The sequence below is a fragment of the Rhinolophus ferrumequinum genome, chromosome X (genome assembly GCF_004115265.2).
Source record: "Rhinolophus ferrumequinum isolate MPI-CBG mRhiFer1 chromosome X, mRhiFer1_v1.p, whole genome shotgun sequence".
Taxonomy (NCBI): Eukaryota; Metazoa; Chordata; class Mammalia; order Chiroptera; family Rhinolophidae; genus Rhinolophus; species Rhinolophus ferrumequinum.
The window spans coordinates 89,284,231-89,305,978 of record NC_046284.1 but is presented as its reverse complement, the minus strand read 5'-3'; the positions used below and the strand labels follow the sequence as shown (position 1 = coordinate 89,305,978).

Here is a 21,748-nt window from a genome sequence, read left to right as displayed (position 1 = left end):
TATTCTTATGTACTAGCAATAACCAGCTGAAAATACAGTGGGAGGAAAAAGTATGTTCACAAGAGAATAAAAAATTACAAAACACTTAAAATTAGTTTTAATCAAAACTCTGTGACCCTGATAAAACTCTAAAAATATTTACTAGAAGATACAGAAGAACTTGACTATCAGGAGAGGTGAAGCATACTCTGGATAAGCAGAATAAAATGCCGTATTTCAAGTGGGTATTTCATTGGTATGTTAGAGAGAATTAAAAAAGTAATTCTAAGTCTACTTGATAAAACAAACATGCCAGCCTATTAAAGATAATTATGAAAAGGGTAATGTAGGAGACCTAACATTCCCAGACTTTATAGCTTACTATAATGGTTCAATTGTTTAATTAGTGCTACACCATAGTAACAAGAGACATACTAACATGTGGAAAAGAATAGATGGTTTGGAAATAAACTCTATTACATATAGGAATTTAACACATAATGAAAGAGGAGTCACATATCAATAAGTGAAAAAAGTACTAACTTGGAAAAGTACTAACTTGGAAAAACCACCTAAAATAAATTATAACCCAAGTTAAATACCAGATAGATTGTTAAGTTAAACATAACAAATCAACCCTCCCAAATACAGTTATAAATGTGTCAAAGCATTGAAAGGAAGGATAACCATTCAAGGCCTAGGAGAAAAAGAAAATTATGAAAAATTAAAATTTGACTACAAACACAAGTTATAACTTCAAAAGACCAAAATACAAATAAAAACCAAACAACATACTGTTAAAAAAAAAAGAAGGAAGTAGGAAGGAAGGAAGGAAAGATGGAAAAAAGGAAGAAGGAAGGAAGGAAGGAAGGAAGGAAAGAAGGAAAGAAAGAAGGAGAGGGAGGGAGGGAGGGAAGGAAGGAAGGGGGGGAGAGAGAGAGAGAGAGAGAGAGAGAAAGAACATGCCCAAGGAGGAGTCACTTCACCAAGACAGCAAACCAAAAATTAATGGCAGTTTTGGCCCTTCCCAGGAATGTGACCTTAAACCAGTCTGGAATCCTCTAGCAAGGTAATATGCTTGATAAGACCTCCTGCTGCTTTTCGCCTAAAGAAAGGTCACCTTGCCGGAATCAATCCTTTCTTTTCTTTTGCTAATAACTTTCCTGTCTCTCTCAGTTTCTGCCTATAAAAACCTTCAATTTTGTACTTCTCAGAGTACCTCTCTATTTACTAGGTGGGTGCTATCCGATTCACGACTTATTCAACAAAGCTAATTAGATCTTTAAATTTACTCGGTTGAATTTTTGTTCATTAACAATAGTAATAAAATTTTGGAAAATATGACAAAAGTTTATTTTACAATTTTTAAAATTAACTTTTAAAACACCCTAAAAAAAGAAATGAAAAAGAACTTAAAATTCAGGAGTGTGTCAATAAATAAAAGTGTTCACTCTAAGAAATTATCAGTTAAATGCAAATTAAAATAAGTGAGGCACTGATTTTGTTTCCCCTATTAAATGGACCTGGTAGGATTATTCAGCATGGATGGGATGTTAAATTACTACAATTCTTCTGGGGCAATCTAGTGCTATGAGGAGCCATTTTAAAATTACTATACTTCTCAGGAACTCCATTTCTGGGTATGTAGCCCAAAGAAACAAACCAAAAAATGGAGAAACATACATGCAAAGACGTTCTTTGCAACATTTTCTTTTATTAGAGAGAAAAAAAAACTAGCGTAAGGGAACCTAAAGAGTTAACAAAAAGGGAAGTATCTGATGAATTATTGCACATCTACCTACTCCTGGATTTTGATGAAGATACTAGTATGAGGTTTTTGAAAACTATGCAGCAATAAGAAAAATACCGACAATATGCATAAATATTGAGTGAAAAAAAACGCAGGACTGAAAATGGCAAATACAATTATAAATATGTTTTTGAAAGCATGTATATTTGTATTATGGTTTAAAAACTATTAACTACATTTTTCGAAAAGAATGGAGGAGAGAAAAAGAACAAATAGCAACCAACGGTGACAACTCTGGTGGAGACCTGGCTGGGCTGCCGGATCAGGGCAGTGGTGGCCTAGGCCAGAGGCTGGAGTGAGGAGCAGGGGGCGGGGAAGCGGCAGCTGAGGAGTAGACTGACCTGAGGCGGAAGTGGAGGGGGTCGCTGATTAGGAGTGCTTCCGGTGGCCACAGGTGGGAGTGGGGAGTGGGGAGCAGGGACGGGGAAGCGGCAGCTGAGGAGTGGACTGACCTGAGGCGGAAGTGGAGGGGTCGCTGATTAGGAGGAGTGCTTCTGGTGGCCAGAGGTAGGAGTGGGGAGCAGGGGCGGGGAAGCGGCAGCTGAGGGGTGGACTGACCTGAGGCGGAAATGGAGGGGTCGCTGATTAGGAGGAGTGCTTCTTGTGGCCACAGGTGGGAGTGAGGAGCAGGGGGCGGGGAAGAGGCAGCTGAGGAGTAGACTGACCTGAGGCGGAAGTGGAGGGGGTCGCTGATTAGGAGTGCTTCCGGTGGCCACAGGTGGGAGTGGGGAGTGGGGAGCAGGGACGGGGAAGCGGCAGCTGAGGAGTGGACTGACCTGAGGCGGAAGTGGAGGGGTCGCTGATTAGGAGGAGTGCTTCTGGTGGCCAGAGGTAGGAGTGGGGAGCAGGGGCGGGGAAGCGGCAGCTGAGGGGTGGACTGACCTGAGGCGGAAATGGAGGGGTCGCTGATTAGGAGGAGTGCTTCTTGTGGCCACAGGTGGGAGTGGGGAGCAGTGGCGGGGAAGAGGCAGCTGAGGGGTGGACTGACCTGAGGTGGAAGTGGAGGGATCGCTGATTAGGAGGAGTGCTTCTGGTGGCCAGAGGTGGGAGTGGGGAGCAGGGGCAGGGAAGCGGCAGCTGAGGGGTGGACTGACCTGAGGCGGAAGTGGAGGGGTCGCTGATTAGGAGGAGTGCTTCTGGTGGTCAGGACGGGTGGCTGCGCCGGGCCTCCTACCGGCTCCGCTCTGGTAGCCAGGACTGGTGGACAGGGTGAGCTGTGCCCTGCGCCCTCCCACTCCGCTCCCTGCACCCCCCCCCTCTCTGCTCTCTCCCGCCTCCGCTCCCTGCACCCTCCCGCTCCTTGCACCCCTCCCACTCCGCTCTGGTACTGGGTTCTGCCCTGCCCTCCTATATATTGGTGGAGGCCTATACCTCTAGCCCAGAAGCCCAGTTCAGGGGTGCCCAGTGTGTGATCTCTAAAGGACCAGCAGTCTCTTAAAGGGTTCTGATATCTTGGAAAGTTCTTCTAAACTAAACGGAAGAAGTTTATGGTGCCCCGGAAGTGCCTTAATATCCCAGAAGTGCTCTGTCATACCGGAAGTGCTTTGTGTGGAAAAGAGTGCTTAGTAATCTCGGAAGCACACCGAAGGCCTGGACGCTAATCCAAGCCTTCGGTAGGTTTCATTTTTGCGACTTTTCCAAAGCGCTTTGGAATCATAAACTCAGTGGAAGGCCTTTGACATCTCTGGGGCAGTGAAAACTATGATGGGGTGGTGAAAGAACCGGGAACGGTCCGTAGCTGTCGGAGCGGAGCGTAGTCCTGTACCACAGGAGCGGCACAGAGGTAGGATCCCCCAGCAAATCAAACACCTCTGGGATCCCAGTAACGCGGCCCCTTCCGGTTAGGGAGCGGCCAGCAGCCCTGAGTGCCTGAAAGCCCAGAAGGAGTACCTTTTGGCCTTTAAGTGGAAGTTTTCCTGGGGCTTATCCCACCAAGGAAATTACTCCTCTTCTCTTTCCTCAGGCCCAGGTGTGGGTGGAGCGCCCTCTGAAGACTGCCTGATTCAGAGCATTCCGGGTTCCTTTTGTCTGTGAAATCTCATCTGCGCCATCCCCTACACGCTGTGCCAGCCTCTTTCTAGAAGAAATGGCTTCTCGAGAGGATGCCTGCAACTTTAGATTTGATTCCAAACACAGTTCCCGTAATTCCACGAACCCTGAATTTGCAGCCAAAGCTGGGGGTCAAAATGGTAACACTGAGGAACCGAACACGGTCCAGAGAGGCAGAGGCAGACAGAGAGACCGAGGCTCCTCAGTGACCTACTGGATGCCTAGCCAAAGCATATTGGTAAAATCAGTGCCAAAAGGAAAGGGAGAGGCTGCCACTAGTGCAAAACAGAGCACAGGAGAGCATGGACAAAGACCAGCTAAGACTGTCACCTTCTCTAGTCCTCGGAAACAGAAACCTTCAGCCCCAGAGGTCAGAGCAGAGAAGGAAAAGACAGTTATAAAGATGAGTGACTTCCTTGACAGGGTGGTGCTTACAGATACTCAGAAGAAACCCAGTGTGAAGCCACTTGGTGACCAAAGAGCAGTCATTTTTGAAAAAGGCTCTCCAGCCCTGAAATTTCTAGACAAGCATGACGCTAATTCAGAAATGCAAAAGCATAAAGAAAGGAGAGTGGTGATTAAGCACCCCTCTTCGGGAAGTGACTGGTCTAACTGGGATGAGATTTCTGCAGCCAGAGTCTATCAGGAGAAGCCAGTCTCACTGAGTCTCTCAAGAGTTTCAAAGCCTTCATCCTTCACCACTGACCGTGTCATATATCAGCCTCCTTTGTACAGTGGTCCTTTGCATGACTATGCCAGCTACCAAGCCAGCAGTCACAAGCCTTCTCAAAAACCCTGCCTGGGTAGCAGCAACAATATATTGCAGGCTGGGAAGAGCAGCCGCAGCTTCTCCAGTAATTATTCCTCCAGCTCTACAGTGCGCTCCCAGAACTGGTCCAGATACCTGAAGGCATCAGAGAAAGGTCATTCCCAGCATTCTGGTTCATTTCATTTTTCCAGAAGTTCAAAAGCAAAGATGAAGGAGAAAACAACATTCCAAGAGGAGACACCATCACGTACTTGGGGAAGACATGCATCTAGTTCCCAGCCAAAGAGCCACTGGGAGCAAAGCCTAAAAGAGGGTTTCATTGATACCCATTGTCACTTGGACATGCTCTATTCCAAGTTGTCTTTCAAAGGGACCTTTACCAAGTTCAGAAAAATTTACAGCCGTTCCTTCCCTAAGGAATTTCAGGGCTGCATCGCTGATTTCTGTGATCCTCGCACACTAAGGAATGGCCTATGGGAGAATCTGTTGAAAGACGATCTGGTTTGGGGAGCCTTTGGCTGTCACCCCCATTTTGCAAAATTCTACAGTGAGTATCATGAAAGAAATATTTTGAAAGCCTTACAGCACCCCAAGGCTATAGCATTTGGAGAAATGGGTTTAGATTACTCTTGTAAGTGCACTACACCTATCCGACAGCAGCACAAGATATTTGAAAGACAGCTGCAGCTGGCTGTGTCTCTAAAGAAGCCCTTGGTGATCCACTGCCGAGAAGCTGACAAAGATCTGCTGGACATCATGAAAAAATTTGTGCCCCCTGACTACAAGATCCATAGGCATTGCTTCACTAACAGTTACCCAGTCATTGAGCCCCTTTTGAAGTACTTTCCCAATATGTATGTGGGCTTCACAGCAGTCCTGACTTACACTTCAGCTTCTGAGGCCCGGGATGCTCTGAAAAAGATTCCACTGGAGAGAATTGTCGTGGAAACTGATGCTCCCTACTTCCTTCCTCGTGGGGTTTCCAAAAGCCTTTGCCAGTATGCCCACCCAGGCATGGCCCTGCACACAATTCAAGAGATTGCCAGAATCAAAGATCAGCCACTCTACCACATCTTGGCCACCTTGCGTGGGAACACTAGTCGCCTTTACAGTATTTAATCAGAGAGGGCAGTCAGGAGTACTCCAAATAAAAGGAGACCAGGAGCCTGACAACATAGACTTGGTTTGAACTCTGCCTGTATCCCAGGTCAACGATGTACTCAGCAAGCCCACTAGCACAGAAAAAAACCAGGACAAGATGTTTTCCTCAAAACCTCTTTATAAGACCTCTGCTTCTGGCTGGTGAGATGGGGTGCAATGCGATGGGAGGAGATGTAAGCGGATCTTGATTTTATCAGGGTTTTTCCTCCCAGCCAGACTGCCAGCATAGTCAGTAAAGAAGAAAGAGTTCGTTAGCGTACAGAGAATTTGCTAATCTAAATTCCTGTTCCTTGCAGTCTGTGTTTTTGAGGTGTTGATGAATAAAGTCACCCTCCTACTTGTGTTTAAAAAAAAGAAAACAAGGAATGTTGGATTTTAGTAGTAAGTTAGGTGATTTATGCTGTTTATTCCCTGAATGTATTTGTTATTATAGGAATTCTATAATCCATATTGGTTGTTGTTAAATTCATAAATTCAATGACTGTTCAACTTGGAATTTATTATTTCTACAGATAAACCAACACTAACGTTTCCTCGGAAAGGAAACTGATTCGGATAAAAATTAGTTAATAGTCATAATGTGCCAAGGGGGGCTGTGGAGAAGCTTAGAGTGATGGGGGCCAAATCTGGTGAATCATAGAACACCACTGAGGAGATGAGTTTTGAATCTGAACTCAATTCTCAACAGTTGTATAATTCCAAAGCTCTTTAGATAACCAGTATATAATACTAGCAACTGTTCTTTCAAATTGCTCTTATTCTTAACAAGGCCCAAATGTATACCACTTAGAAATATTGTTCTCCAGAAGGGCTTCAAAAGCATCAACAAGACAGAAACAGAGAAGAGCTTCAGTTGCCCACTTGACAAATGGCCAATGAAAATAGACCCAGAATACTCCAAACTTCTCTAGTTTCTTTTGTGCCCATTTATCTGGATCAAGAAAAATCAACTAGCTCCTTGCCATTTGGTTCCCAGCTCAAATGTCTCCTCCACAGAGAAGCCCTCCCTGGTCACCAATCTATAGTGCTCACCTCAACTGGGAGGAAAAAAATCCTTGGCTTATTGTTTTGATTTAATCATAGCATTTAGCACTGTTTGAGATTATGTTGTTAATTTTTTTGTGTTCCTTGGTTATCTTCCCCACTAGGTTGTACGTTTATAGTTGTACGTTTACAAGCTTGTCAGTCTCGTTCACACTGTCCATATATCCAATATTAGAATAGTGCCTGGAACAGAGCAGGCACTCCTCAGTAAAGATTTCTTGAATTAACATATGGATGAATAAGAGACTTCATTAACACCTTGGAGTTAATGACAGTATTTGGACAAGGGGATATTAGGAAAAGAAATATACCATATTTCTAGCATCCCTCTTTAATTCAAAAGGCAAGGCAAGGATGAAAGGCCATGTATACTCTGCTGTTAGATGTCATCCATGATAAAAGAAATAAATAAGGCCAAGTCCTACCAGGAACTTGACAGTTCATATTCTCTATAAATAACACTGAGTATATCATAGATTTTCCCCTTTGCTGAGAACCCAGTCTTTTGAGAAGAAGAAAGTATAAGAAAGCGGTAACTGGAGTGCTTCGCACAAAAGAAGCTGATGTAATGTTAAAGGTGTGATTTGATTCTATTTTTCAAGACAGAAAACCTTCAAATATCAAGCCAGTGTTTTGAATTAAGAAATGTTTTTTTTTTCCATTTAGTGTACACTTTCAATAGAGATTGCTCAAAGTGTGTCCCTCAACCCAGAGGAGCCCTGAACTTTTTATAAAGGATTGCAGAAAAGAGGGTTCCATGGACACACATTCTAGGAAAATACTGAGTTGTGGACACACATTTTGGGGAAATACTGAGTTGTACAAAGTTCCACAGATTTTTGTTTATTTCTGGATCTTGCATGTCCTTTGATATGTTAATGTGAGCCACAAACACTCATGGGTGTTTCTCAAAGTTACTTCTAGATAATTTTGATTAATTTGAGGTCAATTCAATGAGTTCAAGTTCTTTGGGAACGTGAATTTAGGAAATGCTACCCTCAGTCAGACACTCTCTCTTGCAAAGCCCTTATCACATTTTGTATGTCTCTCTCTACTCATCATATTCTAACGTCCTCTTTCATTTACCTTTCTCACTACATAAGATCCATGGAGAACAAAATGTCGTTTATCTGGTCCTAGCAAAGTGACATTACCAAGCGGGCATTTTAAAAATGGTGTGAATAAACGGTTGCATTTATAAGTACACATTTAACAAGATAAAGAGGATATATACATAATTAGTTTTCCTTTCTGAAAAAAAATATATTTTTATATAGAGAAGATACTTTTCTTACCTGGTTCTCTCCCTCTACATTTTTCATGGCAAATCATAGACTATACGCTGTAGTGTTTGTTTCTAACATGCAGGAGAGAGCCTTGCCATATTCAGCTTTATTTCTGCAAGAATGGGAGTGAGCAATGTGGTCTTTTCTGAGTGTAGTATATCTAGAGTGGCCTAAACCAAACATCACAATCTTCCTTTACTTATTTCATGAACGAAATAAAGAACACTTCACCTGTTCATGTTACTAGTAAAAAAAAAAAAATACGCACACACACAGCAAAAACTTGTAATTCAGATGTGCAAAATTTGGAGTACTTTGTAAATAGTTTTCTACTTTGTAAACAGATATTCCATTGAACCTCGAAGAATGATGATTTAGCATTCCTATGTTTGTATGGCACTTGGTGTGTCTACTCTACCATTCTGGTGACATCAGAAAGCCATGAAGGCAGCCGGTGATCTAGAAATTCAATTTGCCGTTAGTGGTCCCTGGCCCATCAGTCAGCCTGGAGTCACAGGACCTCTCAGGCCCATTAACAGGCTCCCTGAACCTTGGCAGTCCTTTCACTGTGGGTCAATACTTCACTTAAATTTTAGAAAGGCAGCTGCTATTTCTGTCTTAAAGCTAAAACGGAACAAACTGCCCACATTGTCTTGGGAGATGGGGGATTCTGTTTCTTTCAATTGGTCTTTATTCATATCTGACTTCAAAATTAGTACCTGTTTATTGTAGAATTTTTGAGACTACTAAAGAGCACAAAGTGCAAAAAAAAAAGTCCATAATCCTACTACTTAGAAACGATCACTTTAACAATTGGAGTATCTCTTTGGCAGTTTCTCTAATGTTGGCCAATTCCAGCTTTGTTCTCCTTGAGTCAATTTTGCTAGTTAATATTTACTATAATATTCACTTCACTTCATAATTACCATAGTTACACATTTTGTTGTCTCTCTCTGAATGTGATTTAAATATATTATTTTGTGTATTTTTGCTTTCTTGAGCAAATAAGCTAGAAGTTTAAGTCTGTTGTTTGATTTAAAGAATCAATTTAGACTTCTTTTTCAAATCTATTGTTTACTGATTTATAAAATTCTGCTTTTATGTTTATGATTTTTTTCTTCAGTTCTCAGATGTCCTTTTTTTTTGGTGTGTGTGTGCATTTTCTAATGCCTTAAGTTAAATGCTTAGTTTATTTTTAATTTGAAGGGTGGAGAACAAAGTATTCAGTACCATAAATTGCCTGTAATTGTAACTCTGCTATATCTATAGGAATTTTTATTTTAATGAAGTTTACTTTCCCACTACAAAAATTAATGCATGTGCATTACAAAAAATACAAATATAGGAACAGAAAGTGCAAGGTATTTCTACTATCTAGAACCCATTATTTTATTAATGTCTTTCCCAATGTAATTGTGATTATATAACTATGCCAAATTATACATAATTTTTAAAAATGCATGTTTTCACTCCCATACTAACTGAAGATCAACATACCACAAAAATCTCACCACCAATCTATATACAATATTCATGTTCTGGTGTATTTTTACTACAGTCTTTTAAAAAAGAGTTAAAAACAGAAAGTATAATACATATGTTTATTAAACAGAGTTAAATTTAAAGAAAGAACATTTACAGGTCTTGCAAAAAGGTGATACAAGATAAGCTTTTTTTCTTTTGAGTGAGATTTTAACTCAATCATTGATACTTTCACTTTTTAAACAACTGTCAGTTCAAGTATTAATTCTAAAAATAATATGTACTGAAACTCACTTAAATAGAGAAAAGTAATATTTTTTTTCTTGTTATATTCCTATGTTGCATTTAGGACTCTTTATGTTATTATTATCTTTTTATCTTCCAATAAACTTAAAATGTTTATATTCTATTTTTAACTTTGTTTTATAATTACTTGTAAGTTTGTTGTCATTGCTCACCACTAATCCTTTTATTTCCTGTCTTCCCCATGGTTGAATTGTTTAATTTCCTTATAACTGGAGTATATCTTCAGGAAACTTTTGCAGAGAAGGTATGTGGATGGCATATTTATGAGAAATTATATATCTGAGAACATCTTTCTGCTGCTTTCACTAATGAATAACTCCATGGCTGAGTCTAGAATCTCTGGGTCACAAACACTTTCCCCTAAAAGTTACAGACATTGCTTCATTGTCTTCTGGCATTTAATATTGCAAAGAATCTAATGTCAAATTCTTGGGGTTAACTACTTTTTCTGTCAAAATGCTTGGTGATATCTTTACTTTATCCTTGAAATTAACATAAAATTGCCAGAATATGGCGAATTATTGGTCTCTTTTGTTATTTTCTCTGGTGGATAGTAAGCATTCCATCTGCAGTTCTATGTCTTTTTATAGTCAAGAAAGTTAGTTTGTTTTTATTATTTTCTTATGGCCTGCTTAATTAACTCAGTTGCTTTTAATCTAGCTTCAAATTCTTCAGGAAGAATTGTCTGTATGTTAAAACTCCATCCTCTGTCCAACCTTTCAGTATCTATCTCACTGCTCTTATCTGACCTTTGATAAAATATGTATGGGAAAACAGGAATGAGCCTAGGGGGCAGTCATTTGGCTCCAGCTTAAGCTTGCACAACATCTGCAAAGGTTGTGATAAAGTTTAGCCACACCTTCCTCACCCTAACAAACAGACAAAGCTGACCACAATGGAAAATTCCCCAGCAGACTAAAGCAATTTACATCCAGGTTGGAGAATATAAAACCCCAGCTAAACAGAATCTCGGTGTATCTGTCTACTCTACACTCTGCCCCCGGCAACTCCTCTGCCAATGTCTCTCTTCTTGAATAAAATTTCTGACTTCTACCCTCTATGCCTTGTGAATCCTTTAACAACCTACGTGTGACCATGATATTTTGGTGACCCACACGGTTAGGCTCTATCCTATCCCCATGGGGGTTCTTCCTTACTGGCTCTATCCCCTCTGAGGCCTACTCTCTCCAATGTGTGGTGCAGTTGGCAGCAGCAGCTCATCCAGGGTGAACCCACACATGCTAGTAAGTCCCCTTTCTCATTTTCACTAGTCTCTCATGGATTCCCGCAGGTAGGTGGGAACTGACACCTGGCTGGGGCTACTCTCCAGTGGAATCAAAAGCCTGACCTGTACACCAAAGTGGACTCCCAAGGCTGAACGGTGTAAATCAGACTCTCTCTCTCTCTCTCTCTCTCTCTCTCTCTCTCTCTCTCTCTCTCTCTCTCTCCCTCCCCCTCACCCCCTCCACCCCTCTCCCTCCTTCTGTCCTCTACTTTCCACTTTCATCCAGTATTCTGGGGAAACACCTCCATTCACTCACTGGGGCATCAGTCAATAAGTGGATATGCCTAGGGAAGTCTGTGGGGTGCCAGGAATTCCACAGGCCAGGTCCACAACCCTCAATCTTAGCGCTGGGTATGCCCTTGTAGCTAACTGTTAGTTTCTCTCATTCGCTCCCTCTCAGGTACACAGTAAGGTACTGATTAAGTCCATAACCCAGAGTTGGAGGAACTCCTTCGGAGACTCAGGGAACACCCCTTGATCTCCCACCCAGCTATCATGAAACACTACCCCCATAGTCATGGGGGGTGGTCCCTCCATTCCCCAAGACTCTCCTCTTGGCTGTCTTCTTAAGAATTGGACAAAATTCGACCTCTCTCCTCGAAAAAAGATTTTCCCAACTCTAGCCACTACTGCCTGAGGTTAAGGTAACTGAAGAAAAGGGGCGGGGGGGGGGGCATTTTTAAAAACAACTGCTAGTCTCTCAAGCCAGACCTCCACCCTTTTGTTCCAGCCTCTTCAAAACTGTCCTATTGAGGACAATTAAAAGATCTTAGTTCTCACTCTTTGGAACTGCTGGTAGTTTTGTTTATATGTATGATCTCTGATACCTGTGTTTATGTTTTATATGTGATATAATGTCTCTGCCTCCAGATGGTATTACCAGATTATAATATTTGATTGGCTTAAAGAAAAAGATTAAGCACTTACATAAATTAGAAATAAATAATTAAAAGAGACCCAAGTACTTTTCAGGATCACATGCTCTAAGAATATATTTGCTAAGGCTGATTTGAATTTTGGTTAAATAGACATGTCTTTTAAGGTTATTAACGTTAAATATGGTATCTTTTGTTTTACCTGGGTTTACAAAAATAAATTCATGTTATCACTGTTACAAAATTTGTAAAGAAAATAGCTTCGGTAATAATTAACTTTAAAATCTCAGAGATAAGAAGTAACTAAAATAAGGTTTTAGATGAAACTTTTCAGTAATAACTATATGATACAGATGATTGGACATGGTTTCCCAGTCTCTGTTGGTAAAGATTTTAGTTTTGCTAAGTTATGTTAAATAATAAAAATTATTGAATAGGTATTTCAAAATAATAAAATGCTGAAATACTAATTATTAGATAGGTCCGAGTTCATCTATTTCTGGCTTCTTGTCATAGGAATGTTAAAAGATAATTGAGATCTGTTAATAAATGTTTTGTACTTTATTGAAGATATAATTCTTAAAAAAATATTGCCAACAAAAACCTATGCTTCTAAAGGATGCAAAGTGTGTTTTATAGATTTGCCTATAGAAATATTGCTTGCTTACATTTTGGTCACCAGTAGAAGTTAAGGTTCTGAGGGTTATGAATTGTAATAAATATAAAAATGATGTAAGTTTTCAAAAGAGGTATGGGATATGGAAATAGTTTTTTGAAGGAACTGAAAGAAAGTAGTTTGTCCTAAGGTTGGTTATTTCTGAATGAATAAGGAGACAAACTAAGAAGAGACTTGAGAAGTTGTAGAAGATTTGTGAAGAAAAATTCTGAGAGAATTTTATGCATGGTTATGTTAAATATGACCAATTAAGTAAATTTGAGTATCAAAAGTAAGCTGGTGCAAAATTAGAGTTGATTTCTCTTTCTGCTAAACAGAACAGAGTTTCTTAGACTACCGTGTTTCCCCAAAAATAAGATCTAGCTGGACCATCAGCTCTAATGCGTCTTTGGAGCAAAAATTAATATAAGACCTGGTGTTATATTATTTTTTAATAAATTTTTATTGGGGTATATTATATAAGACCTGGTCTTATTTTACTATAAGACCATTATAGTAAAATAACTTAACATATTTAATGTTAATAACCTTAAAAGACATGTCTATTTAACCAAAAGTCAAACCAGCCTTAGTAGCAAATATATTCTTAGAGCACGTGATCCTAAAAAGTACTTGGGTCTCTTTTAATTATTTATTTCTAATTTATGTAAGTGCTTAATCTTCTTCTTTAAGCCAATCACTATTATAATCTACATTAATTTTTGCTCCAAAAGACTCATTAGAGCTGATGGTATGGCTAGGTCTTATTTTCGGGGAAACAACGGTATTAGTTTGCTGATATTATAAAAAGCTTTCTGCCTAAAAAACAGATTATATGTGTCATCAGAGTAATTTTCTATATTTTATATTGTCTTAGGTCCTCGGTTACTTAAGAACACTAAACCTCCACAATAGTAAGAACTAAGCTTTGCTAATAATTATATAAACTTCTATATTTCAGGACTGCTAGAGTTCATGTGCCTTCCTCAGTGTCAGATACAGGCCAGTGTAAGGAATTTTGGCCTGATGTTTTCTCTAACTTGACAGCATATTATAGTAATTCTGACATAGTGTTGCATCTTGATAGGAAACTCAGATCCTAAGGAAGGCCAGAAAATTTATTGCAACTTCTTTAACAACGAACACAAGGAAAACGAGGAAAGAAAGGAACAGTGAGACCGGAGACGAGATCATAGACAGGCCAGATTTTTGGCTACAGATATAGACAGATCAAGGCCAAAGCCACCTCAGGGCCACCCCAGTAACCCCAGAAGAGGAACACCAGGTAAAGGAGCCTGCTTTGATGTGAAAGCCCAGACCACTGGAGTAAGAAGGAGTGTCCTTCTAATACTCCAAAGCAGCCATGCCCCCTGTGCAAATAAAAGGGCACTGGAGGAGGGATTGTTCCCTGCTCCAAAGGAAGTAGGGATCAACTCCTTCCCCACAAGTGGCTGTGATTGATTGACAGGCCTAAGAGTACCAGGGGCTTCCAAGAAGAAAAAGGCCATTCTCATCACAGGGGAGGAACTGCAGGGGACCCTATTAATTTCTTGATTGATATGGGAGTCATTTATTCTGTCTTGACAGCTCACTCTGGACCTATTTCCTCTGAAACCTACTGCGTCGTGGGGATAAATAGAGCCCACAGATTTGGGCTCATACTCAGCCTGTTCGTTACCATTGGTCTATACCTTAGAGTGTAAAGCAAGCCAATCAGACCTTAAAAAGAACTCTAAAAAACAGTTTTGTCAGGAGACCTCTAAGCCCTGGCTCTAATTGCTGTCCTTAATTCTGTTATTTCTTATGTTAACTTGGGAGAGGTTCAGCAGTCACTTAGGAAATGTAGGAGACCGGCACCTCCCCCAGGCGGACCCCTCTACACATTGTAGCAGGGGACCAAGTACTGTTAGAAGCCTTGAGGGGGAGGGGTCCCTGACAGACCAGTTAGTTCCTAAATGTAGTTCACCAGTTAACTCCCTTTGTAGTTCTCCCAATCATCCCAACTACTTTTGGGCTTCAGAGAGTCAGTAGCTGGGTCCACTTCCCTCTAATCAAATCTGTTTCATTAAGTCTCCACAGGACTCCCCCAGAAGGAAGACTGTCACTTCTGTTCCTGTGAACCAATTGAACACCCACCGTAAGCTCCACTTCAAATGGAGAAACAAGTCACTCTCCCAAGACTGCTAAGGACTAATAACTAACCCCAGACTCCTGGAGCTGCTTTTTATCACCTTTCTCTTAAAAGCACTTGTTTTCTTGTTTACTTACACCCTACCTGGGATCCCCTTTTCACTCTTGGAGATCCTAGTTATGGTCCCTTTTGTCACCTTTACTGGTTCCCCTCCTTATTCTTGGGTTACTTCTATTTGAGCCATGCTGTTTTAACCTGGTTAAATCTGTCTCTCCCAGAATCAAGTCCATTAAATTGCAGCTGGCACTCGTGCAAGGCCTTCCAGCCCATCCCCACAAATAACTCTGAAACAGCCCTCAGTCCCATAGATCAGAACTCCAACTCCCAGTCTGGAGCCCCCAACTTGGTCCAATTTTTAGAGAGACACCCAAAGTTTCCAAGGCCTGGTCATTCTACCATCTTTAACCGGCAATCTTGTAGGTAGGGACAGCTCTACGCCTCTGCCCAGCTCTGAAGCAGTTACAGAAGACGGACCCTCATCCCAATTTCCTAAGATTTTTCATTGCCAATCAGAGATGGGGGAATGATAAGATAGGTATGGGAAAACAGGAATGAACTTAGGGGGCAGCCATTTGGCTCCAGCTTATGCTTACATAAATCTGCAAAGGTTGTGATAACAAGTTTAACCACACCTTCTTCCACCCCAATGGACAAAGCTGACCGCAATGGAAAATTCCCCAGCAGACTAAAGCAATTTACACCCTGGTTGGAGAATATAAAATCCCAGCTAAACAGAATCAGGGCGCAGCTGTCTGTCTACTCTAGACTCTACCCCCAGCAACTCCTCTGCCGGTATCTCGCTTCTTAAATAAAGTTTTGACTTCTACACCCATGCCTTGTGAATTCTTTTAACAACACACATGCGACCATGACAATCTTTTCCTCTGCATTTTGGGAGAATTTCTCAAGTTTGAGTTTTTCTGTTACTCATACCATTTTCTCATTTCATTTTTTTTCTTTACTACATATAATGCATTCTTTTTTAGCTTCCTCGCATTTCTTCCTTCTTCAGGTGAGCTCCCTTTGCCTTTTGGCCTAGTCTCATTCAGCAATATTTTGAATGTATTCTCTTATTCTATTTTCTCCTTCCAGCTTTTGATTCATAGTCTGCTTTAACTGCTTACTTTGTTTTGTTACTTTCTTGCACTTAGTAGGAAGCACAAAGGAAACATATATTTTCCTATAGAAAACATACTTTTTTGAAATAAATATTTTTTTTTCTTCCTCTGCCTCTTAAATACTATGTTCTCCTCCATTTATGTTGCAGAGTCTTTTTAGCAACCCTAGGCTAGGTTTCTTCATTCATTCTCAAACAAAGAGCAGTCTATCCAGACTGGTGTTTTCCCCACAATAGGGTGGGTAAGTTCTGTTTCCCTTCCTTCACAGTCTATTCTAATGTTCTGATTCCTCCTCTCATCTCAGTGGGAGGCTGGTTGATAGAAATTCATATACAGCATGTTAAGAGAAGTAGGGAGGGAGCTGGGGCCATGGATAGTCCCCTGCATGAAAAATTTCAAGTTTTTCCATATAAACATTTTATAAATTGACCTGACTGCCGCCACTCCAGGAACAGAGTGTGTGTAGCCAGTCCTTCATGTGCATCGCCTGTCACATCAAAGAAATGCTTTAATGCAGGGCCTGCTTTTCCTTCTGTGACTATTCCTAGACCTCCTAGAGATACTTAACCCATTAATAGCTGTGAAAGTAAACCAAGTGGAAGCCCCTACAAGTTGTCCTAACCCCCAACTCAATTCTTGTCACTTTCTTAGAAAGTGAAATTGAAATTTTGTTTGTGGTATATTTCTTCAATATGATCCCATCTGCACTACATCTAGTGGAAATTCTTCAAAGTTTTCAGCATGAAGATGGAACTCCTGGCCTTCAACACTAAATAAAATGATTTCTCCATATTTTAAAATTTTGCAGTCATTTTAATTAGCATAATGAAGATAGTTTCATCCAAATATCAAGTCTTAAGCTATAATTTCACTCCAAATTTTCATTTTTTTCTCTCACTTTTCTTTTTTGATAAATTTATGTTCCTATGGATACTGTGTTTAAATAGGCATATCTTTTAAGAAAATTCAAGTTATACAAATCTGAATCTCATTTAGCTTGTTGAACATAAGAGATGGTCAATAAGGCAAGTAGAATAAATGAATGACAAAAAATACAAATTATAAAAAGATGACTTCCAAAATAATTTGTATTACAAAAATATTATAAATCTGTAATTTATGTTCAAATTTTCATGACTAAATCTAGAGTTTACAATGAAATGCACCTATATGGACAGTATAAGCATTCATCACATTTATTTTTACTTGTCTACTTCTTAAGACCTGATTTTATAATGCATAAAAGGGGGAAAAGATGTGGCTGGAATGCTAGAATATTTTTTTAGCTTTATCACTAATTAACCTATAACTGGTGCAAACCACTTAAACTCTGTTTGTTGGTTAACCTTTGAGCCAAAATTAGAAAATCAACACTTGCTAACCACAAGACAGTGCCGCACTATTTAAAGGATTAAGAAAACTATACGTGTGTGTGTGTGTGTGTGTGTGTGTGTGTAAAACAGCTTTGGAGAGAAAATAAATGTATAAAAATACTGAATAATACATAAATCAGTGTAGGATGCAAAGCTGGAAGCTTAAATATACTGTCAAAACCACATCTAAAATAGTCTTTTCACTTCCTTATAGAATCTATTGAGCAAGGCAATTGAAAAACACTTTATATTACTAAGAAAAGAAGTTCAAACCCACTGCTTAAAATCAGACGTCCTAGAAAAATAGGACTAGAAGAAGGGGGTCCCCATCCACCAGAAATCACATTGCTAATTGTGGAGATTCATAAACTGAATATTCAAATATTCAATATTAAAGATACAAAAGAAAAATAGTACCTACAATAGAAAATATAAAGGAAAAATATTTTATATATATATGAAATTTACCAAATATTATATATTCAGAAGGAATAATATGAGAACTGAGGCAAAAATACTCCATGCCATCACTTTGAGATATTATGTATATTAAAAGACTGGATTCCACCCAAAAGAGTCAGAAGAAAGATGCTTCGATGTCTTTTTTTTTTAATTTATTGGGGTGACAATTGTTAGTAAAATTACATAGATTTCAGGTGTACAATTCTGTATTACATCATCTATAAATCCCATTGTGTGTTCACCACCCGGAGTCAGTTCTCCTTCCATCACCATATATTTGATCTTCGATGTCTTTTATGGTCTCTTCCAATAGAATCTATTCTAATTCTAGTAATTACTAATAAACTCGATTCCCCAGGACATTGGATTATCCCACTGGTTTCAAAGTATATTACCCACAAGTTTATCAAGAGCTAAGATCACAAAATGGATACTTGATATGGAAAGCCACTTTTACCAAAACCAAAGCTAATACAGACCAACCCAGTTCCAGAGCACCTGCTAAGTTCAAAGCTGTGTGTGAAAGGTTCAACATTCAGTAAGTCAATCTCTCCAGCTACAAGAATTGTATGAGACAATTATGGGACATTAGACTACATGCACATCAAGTAAGGGACATTAGACTACATGCAAATAACTGCAAAACGGTATGGTACCTCCAAATAATTTTAAATGCATTGGAGATAAATCTAAAACCCATTTGGAAAGACTCAATATTTTTAAAAATCCATTCAGGATACATTGCTGAGCACCTGCTATGTGTCAGGCACTGTGCTAGGCTCTGAGAATTCAAAGATTAATGAAAATGGCTAACATTAAGTAGTTATAATGGATCAGGCAATGTGTTGAGTGCTTTTACACTCTATCTCATTTACTCCTGACAACACACCTATAAAGTAGGTAATAGTATGATCCTTGTTTTACAAAAGTCAAGGTTTAGGAGGTAGGTAATTTACCCAAGGTCTCAAGGTAAGAGAATGTGACATCTGGATTTGAACTCAAGCTGCCTAGCTTGAGGCCGTAAGTTAACAATTATTTCCTGAACTGCCAAAAAAATCCCCACTACACTCCAGCTCAGTGGAAGACACAGAGAAGAAGTAATAGGGCTATTCTAACAGGGGTTTGAAAATGCTCAGTAGGAGAGGGAAGGGGTGAACCACCTGAAGCATCACAGGGGAAGTGACTTCTGAAATGGGTCTTCAAGACTAAGACATAGAGGAAGAACGGGAGAAGTCAGCAATTGCAAGGCCTGAAGCAGAGGAAGCCAAAGTAGGAAAAGGGAAGAAAGTTAAAAAGGGCACTCAGGATGTAAGATGAATAAAAATGGATGGAAGTAAAGAAAAAGGACGAAGAGACTTAAGTCCAATAAAAGTGAAAAAGAAATGAAGACAAAGGTTAAAAGAATGGAAAGGAAAAGGATAAGGAGGTTGAGAGATGGGGAGAAAGAAAAGGCAATGGGACGACTTTGAAAAAAGAATGAAGATAAGCATTTCTGCCTCCCTTCGAATATGTGACATACATGCCCTCCTTGCCACCTCCCATTTCTTATGTCCTAGAATAAATTACCATGCTCTCTCAATTATTTATACCTCTGATAAAGGTTTATGATAATGACATGTGTCCCTGGAGAATTCTCTTTATTAAAAGAACTATCACCACACTAAACAGCACAATGAATTTCATGGTCAAAACAGGTATTTAAATGGAGGAGCACAATTATTAATAAAATAGATAGAAGGATATAGACAATTCTAACATCTTAAAATGTTTTAAAACTTCTGAATGGGGTTAGGAGAGTAATTTATTTAAAAAAATAAAACTAGCATGTTTAAAAATAAAGGGATATGAATCCAGAGGATGAAAAAAAGATTATACAAATACCCTGAAATCAGCCATGGTGTATTAGTACATGAATTGGCTGTACTTTATTTACATACATATATATTATCAAAGCTGTGACTCAAATCTTAAATCCCAAACAGAACCAGATACCTGAGTGGACATACTGTAAGATTCCACTTATATGAAGTTCAAGAACAGGCTATGATGAGGGAAGTCAGAGCAATGGCAGAGGGCTGAATGGAAGGGGGCATGAGGGAACTTTCTGGAGTGGTAGAAGTATTCTACATGGTGTCTGGGGTGGTGGTTACACAGATGCACACATTTGTCAGAACTCATGGAACAGTATGCTTAAAATGGGCACATTTTATCATATAAATTACACCTCAAAAATTAAAATAAGGTTTACCTCAATAAAGTTGATTAATATGAAGACTCAAACAATAAAATCTTAAAGGAACAGTTATTCTGTATCCTGATTGTGGTAGTTGTTATACGAATCTATCTATACATGTGATAAAATTTAAAGAACTATAAACTAAGGAGAAGATATGAGTGCATCTAAAAACTGGTGAAATTCAAATAAAGCCTGCAAGTTTAGTATTATAACAATGTCAATTTCCTGGGTTTGACAACGTACTATGGTTATATAAAATGTTATCATTGGGGAAAGCTGCGGAAAGAGTACACAGGAACTGTCTTGGACCATCTTTGTGATTTCCTCTAAGTTGAAATTATTTCAAAAATATTTTTTAAAAAAAGAACACACATTATATAGTCAGTATTTGTACTATCACCCACCATCAGTATTACAAAACAGTGAGCTTACTATAGGGCAGAATACTGCAAATACAAAATTGAGGAAGGTAAATAAATTTTTAAATGTTGTCAATAAACTTGCAACTGGTCTGAATTTAGAAGGGGAGAGTACATAAATAAACATTAAAAATTCAGAACAAAATATAAATTAGCCTAAACTATCAGTCAACAAATCAAATAGCAACTGTTAGTTCTTAATTTGTGAACTACAATGTTACACATGACAAAGATTGTATATTAAAAAAAAAATCGGTGTGCACAGAAGACAACCACGTGAAGAGGCAGCAAGAGGGGGGCCATTTGCAAGACAAGGAGAGAAGCCTTAAGAGAAACCAATCCTGTCAGCACCTTGATCTTTGATTTCCAACCTCCACAACTGTGAGAAAATAAATTTCTGTGGTTTAAGGCACCCAGTCTACGGTATTTTGTTATAGAAGTCCTAGCAAACTAATATATTAAGCTATAATTTATACACCATAAAATTTACCTCTTATAAGTATACAGTTCAACAACTTTTCATAAATGTATACAGTTGTGTAATTATCACCACACTCCAGTTTAGAACATTTCCATCACCCCCCAAAAGTTCCCTCTCTCACCTCCAGGCCCAGGCAACTACTGATCTGCTTTCTCTGATGTATTTGCCTTTTCTAGGATTTTATATAGATGGAATCATATAATATGAAGTCTTCTGTGTCTGCTTTCTTTCACTTAGTATGTTTTTTAGTTTCATCCATGTTGTAATACGTCAGTAGTTTCTTTTCATTGCTGAATAGTTTCCACTGCATGGCTTTACCACATTTTGTTTATTCATTCATCAGTTGATGTACATTTAGGGTGTTCCTGTTTGGGGCTATTATGAATAATGACCATATACAAGTTTTTATGTGAACATGTTTTAATTTTTCTTAGAAAGATATGTAGGAGTGGAATTACTGGATTGTGATACTATATGTTTAACTATTTAAAAAACTGCTAAATTGTCTTCCAAAACAGTGGTATCATTTTACATTCCTACCAGGAATTATGAAACTTCCAGTTGTTCTTAGTACTTGTCAGTCTTTTTAAATTATAGTCATTCTAATGGGTATGTAGTGCTATCTACTCAAGTTTAAGCTCAAAAAAGACAATTTTAACTTTGGGCTAACGAAAATAAGCCACAGGCCTAGTTATTGATAAAAAGTTTAGGCCTGAGGAGAGGGTCTTAAAATTTTGTCTAACAACTAAACTCTAGTTATTAGAAAA

The 21,748-nt window shown here is 39.0% G+C and overlaps 2 protein-coding genes across 2 annotated transcripts in view; one reads left to right on the top strand and one right to left on the bottom strand.

The window, feature by feature from the left end:
- The window catches only part of EFHC2 (EF-hand domain containing 2), a 239,729-nt gene that overhangs the window by 158,457 nt on the left and 59,524 nt on the right, over positions 1–21,748 (bottom strand).
- On the top strand, positions 942–5,726 carry LOC117024761 (putative deoxyribonuclease TATDN2). Its single transcript, XM_033110257.1, is given in 3 exon segments — positions 942–1,028; positions 3,635–3,823; positions 3,825–5,726. Coding segments are annotated over 3 exon segments (2,178 nt in total).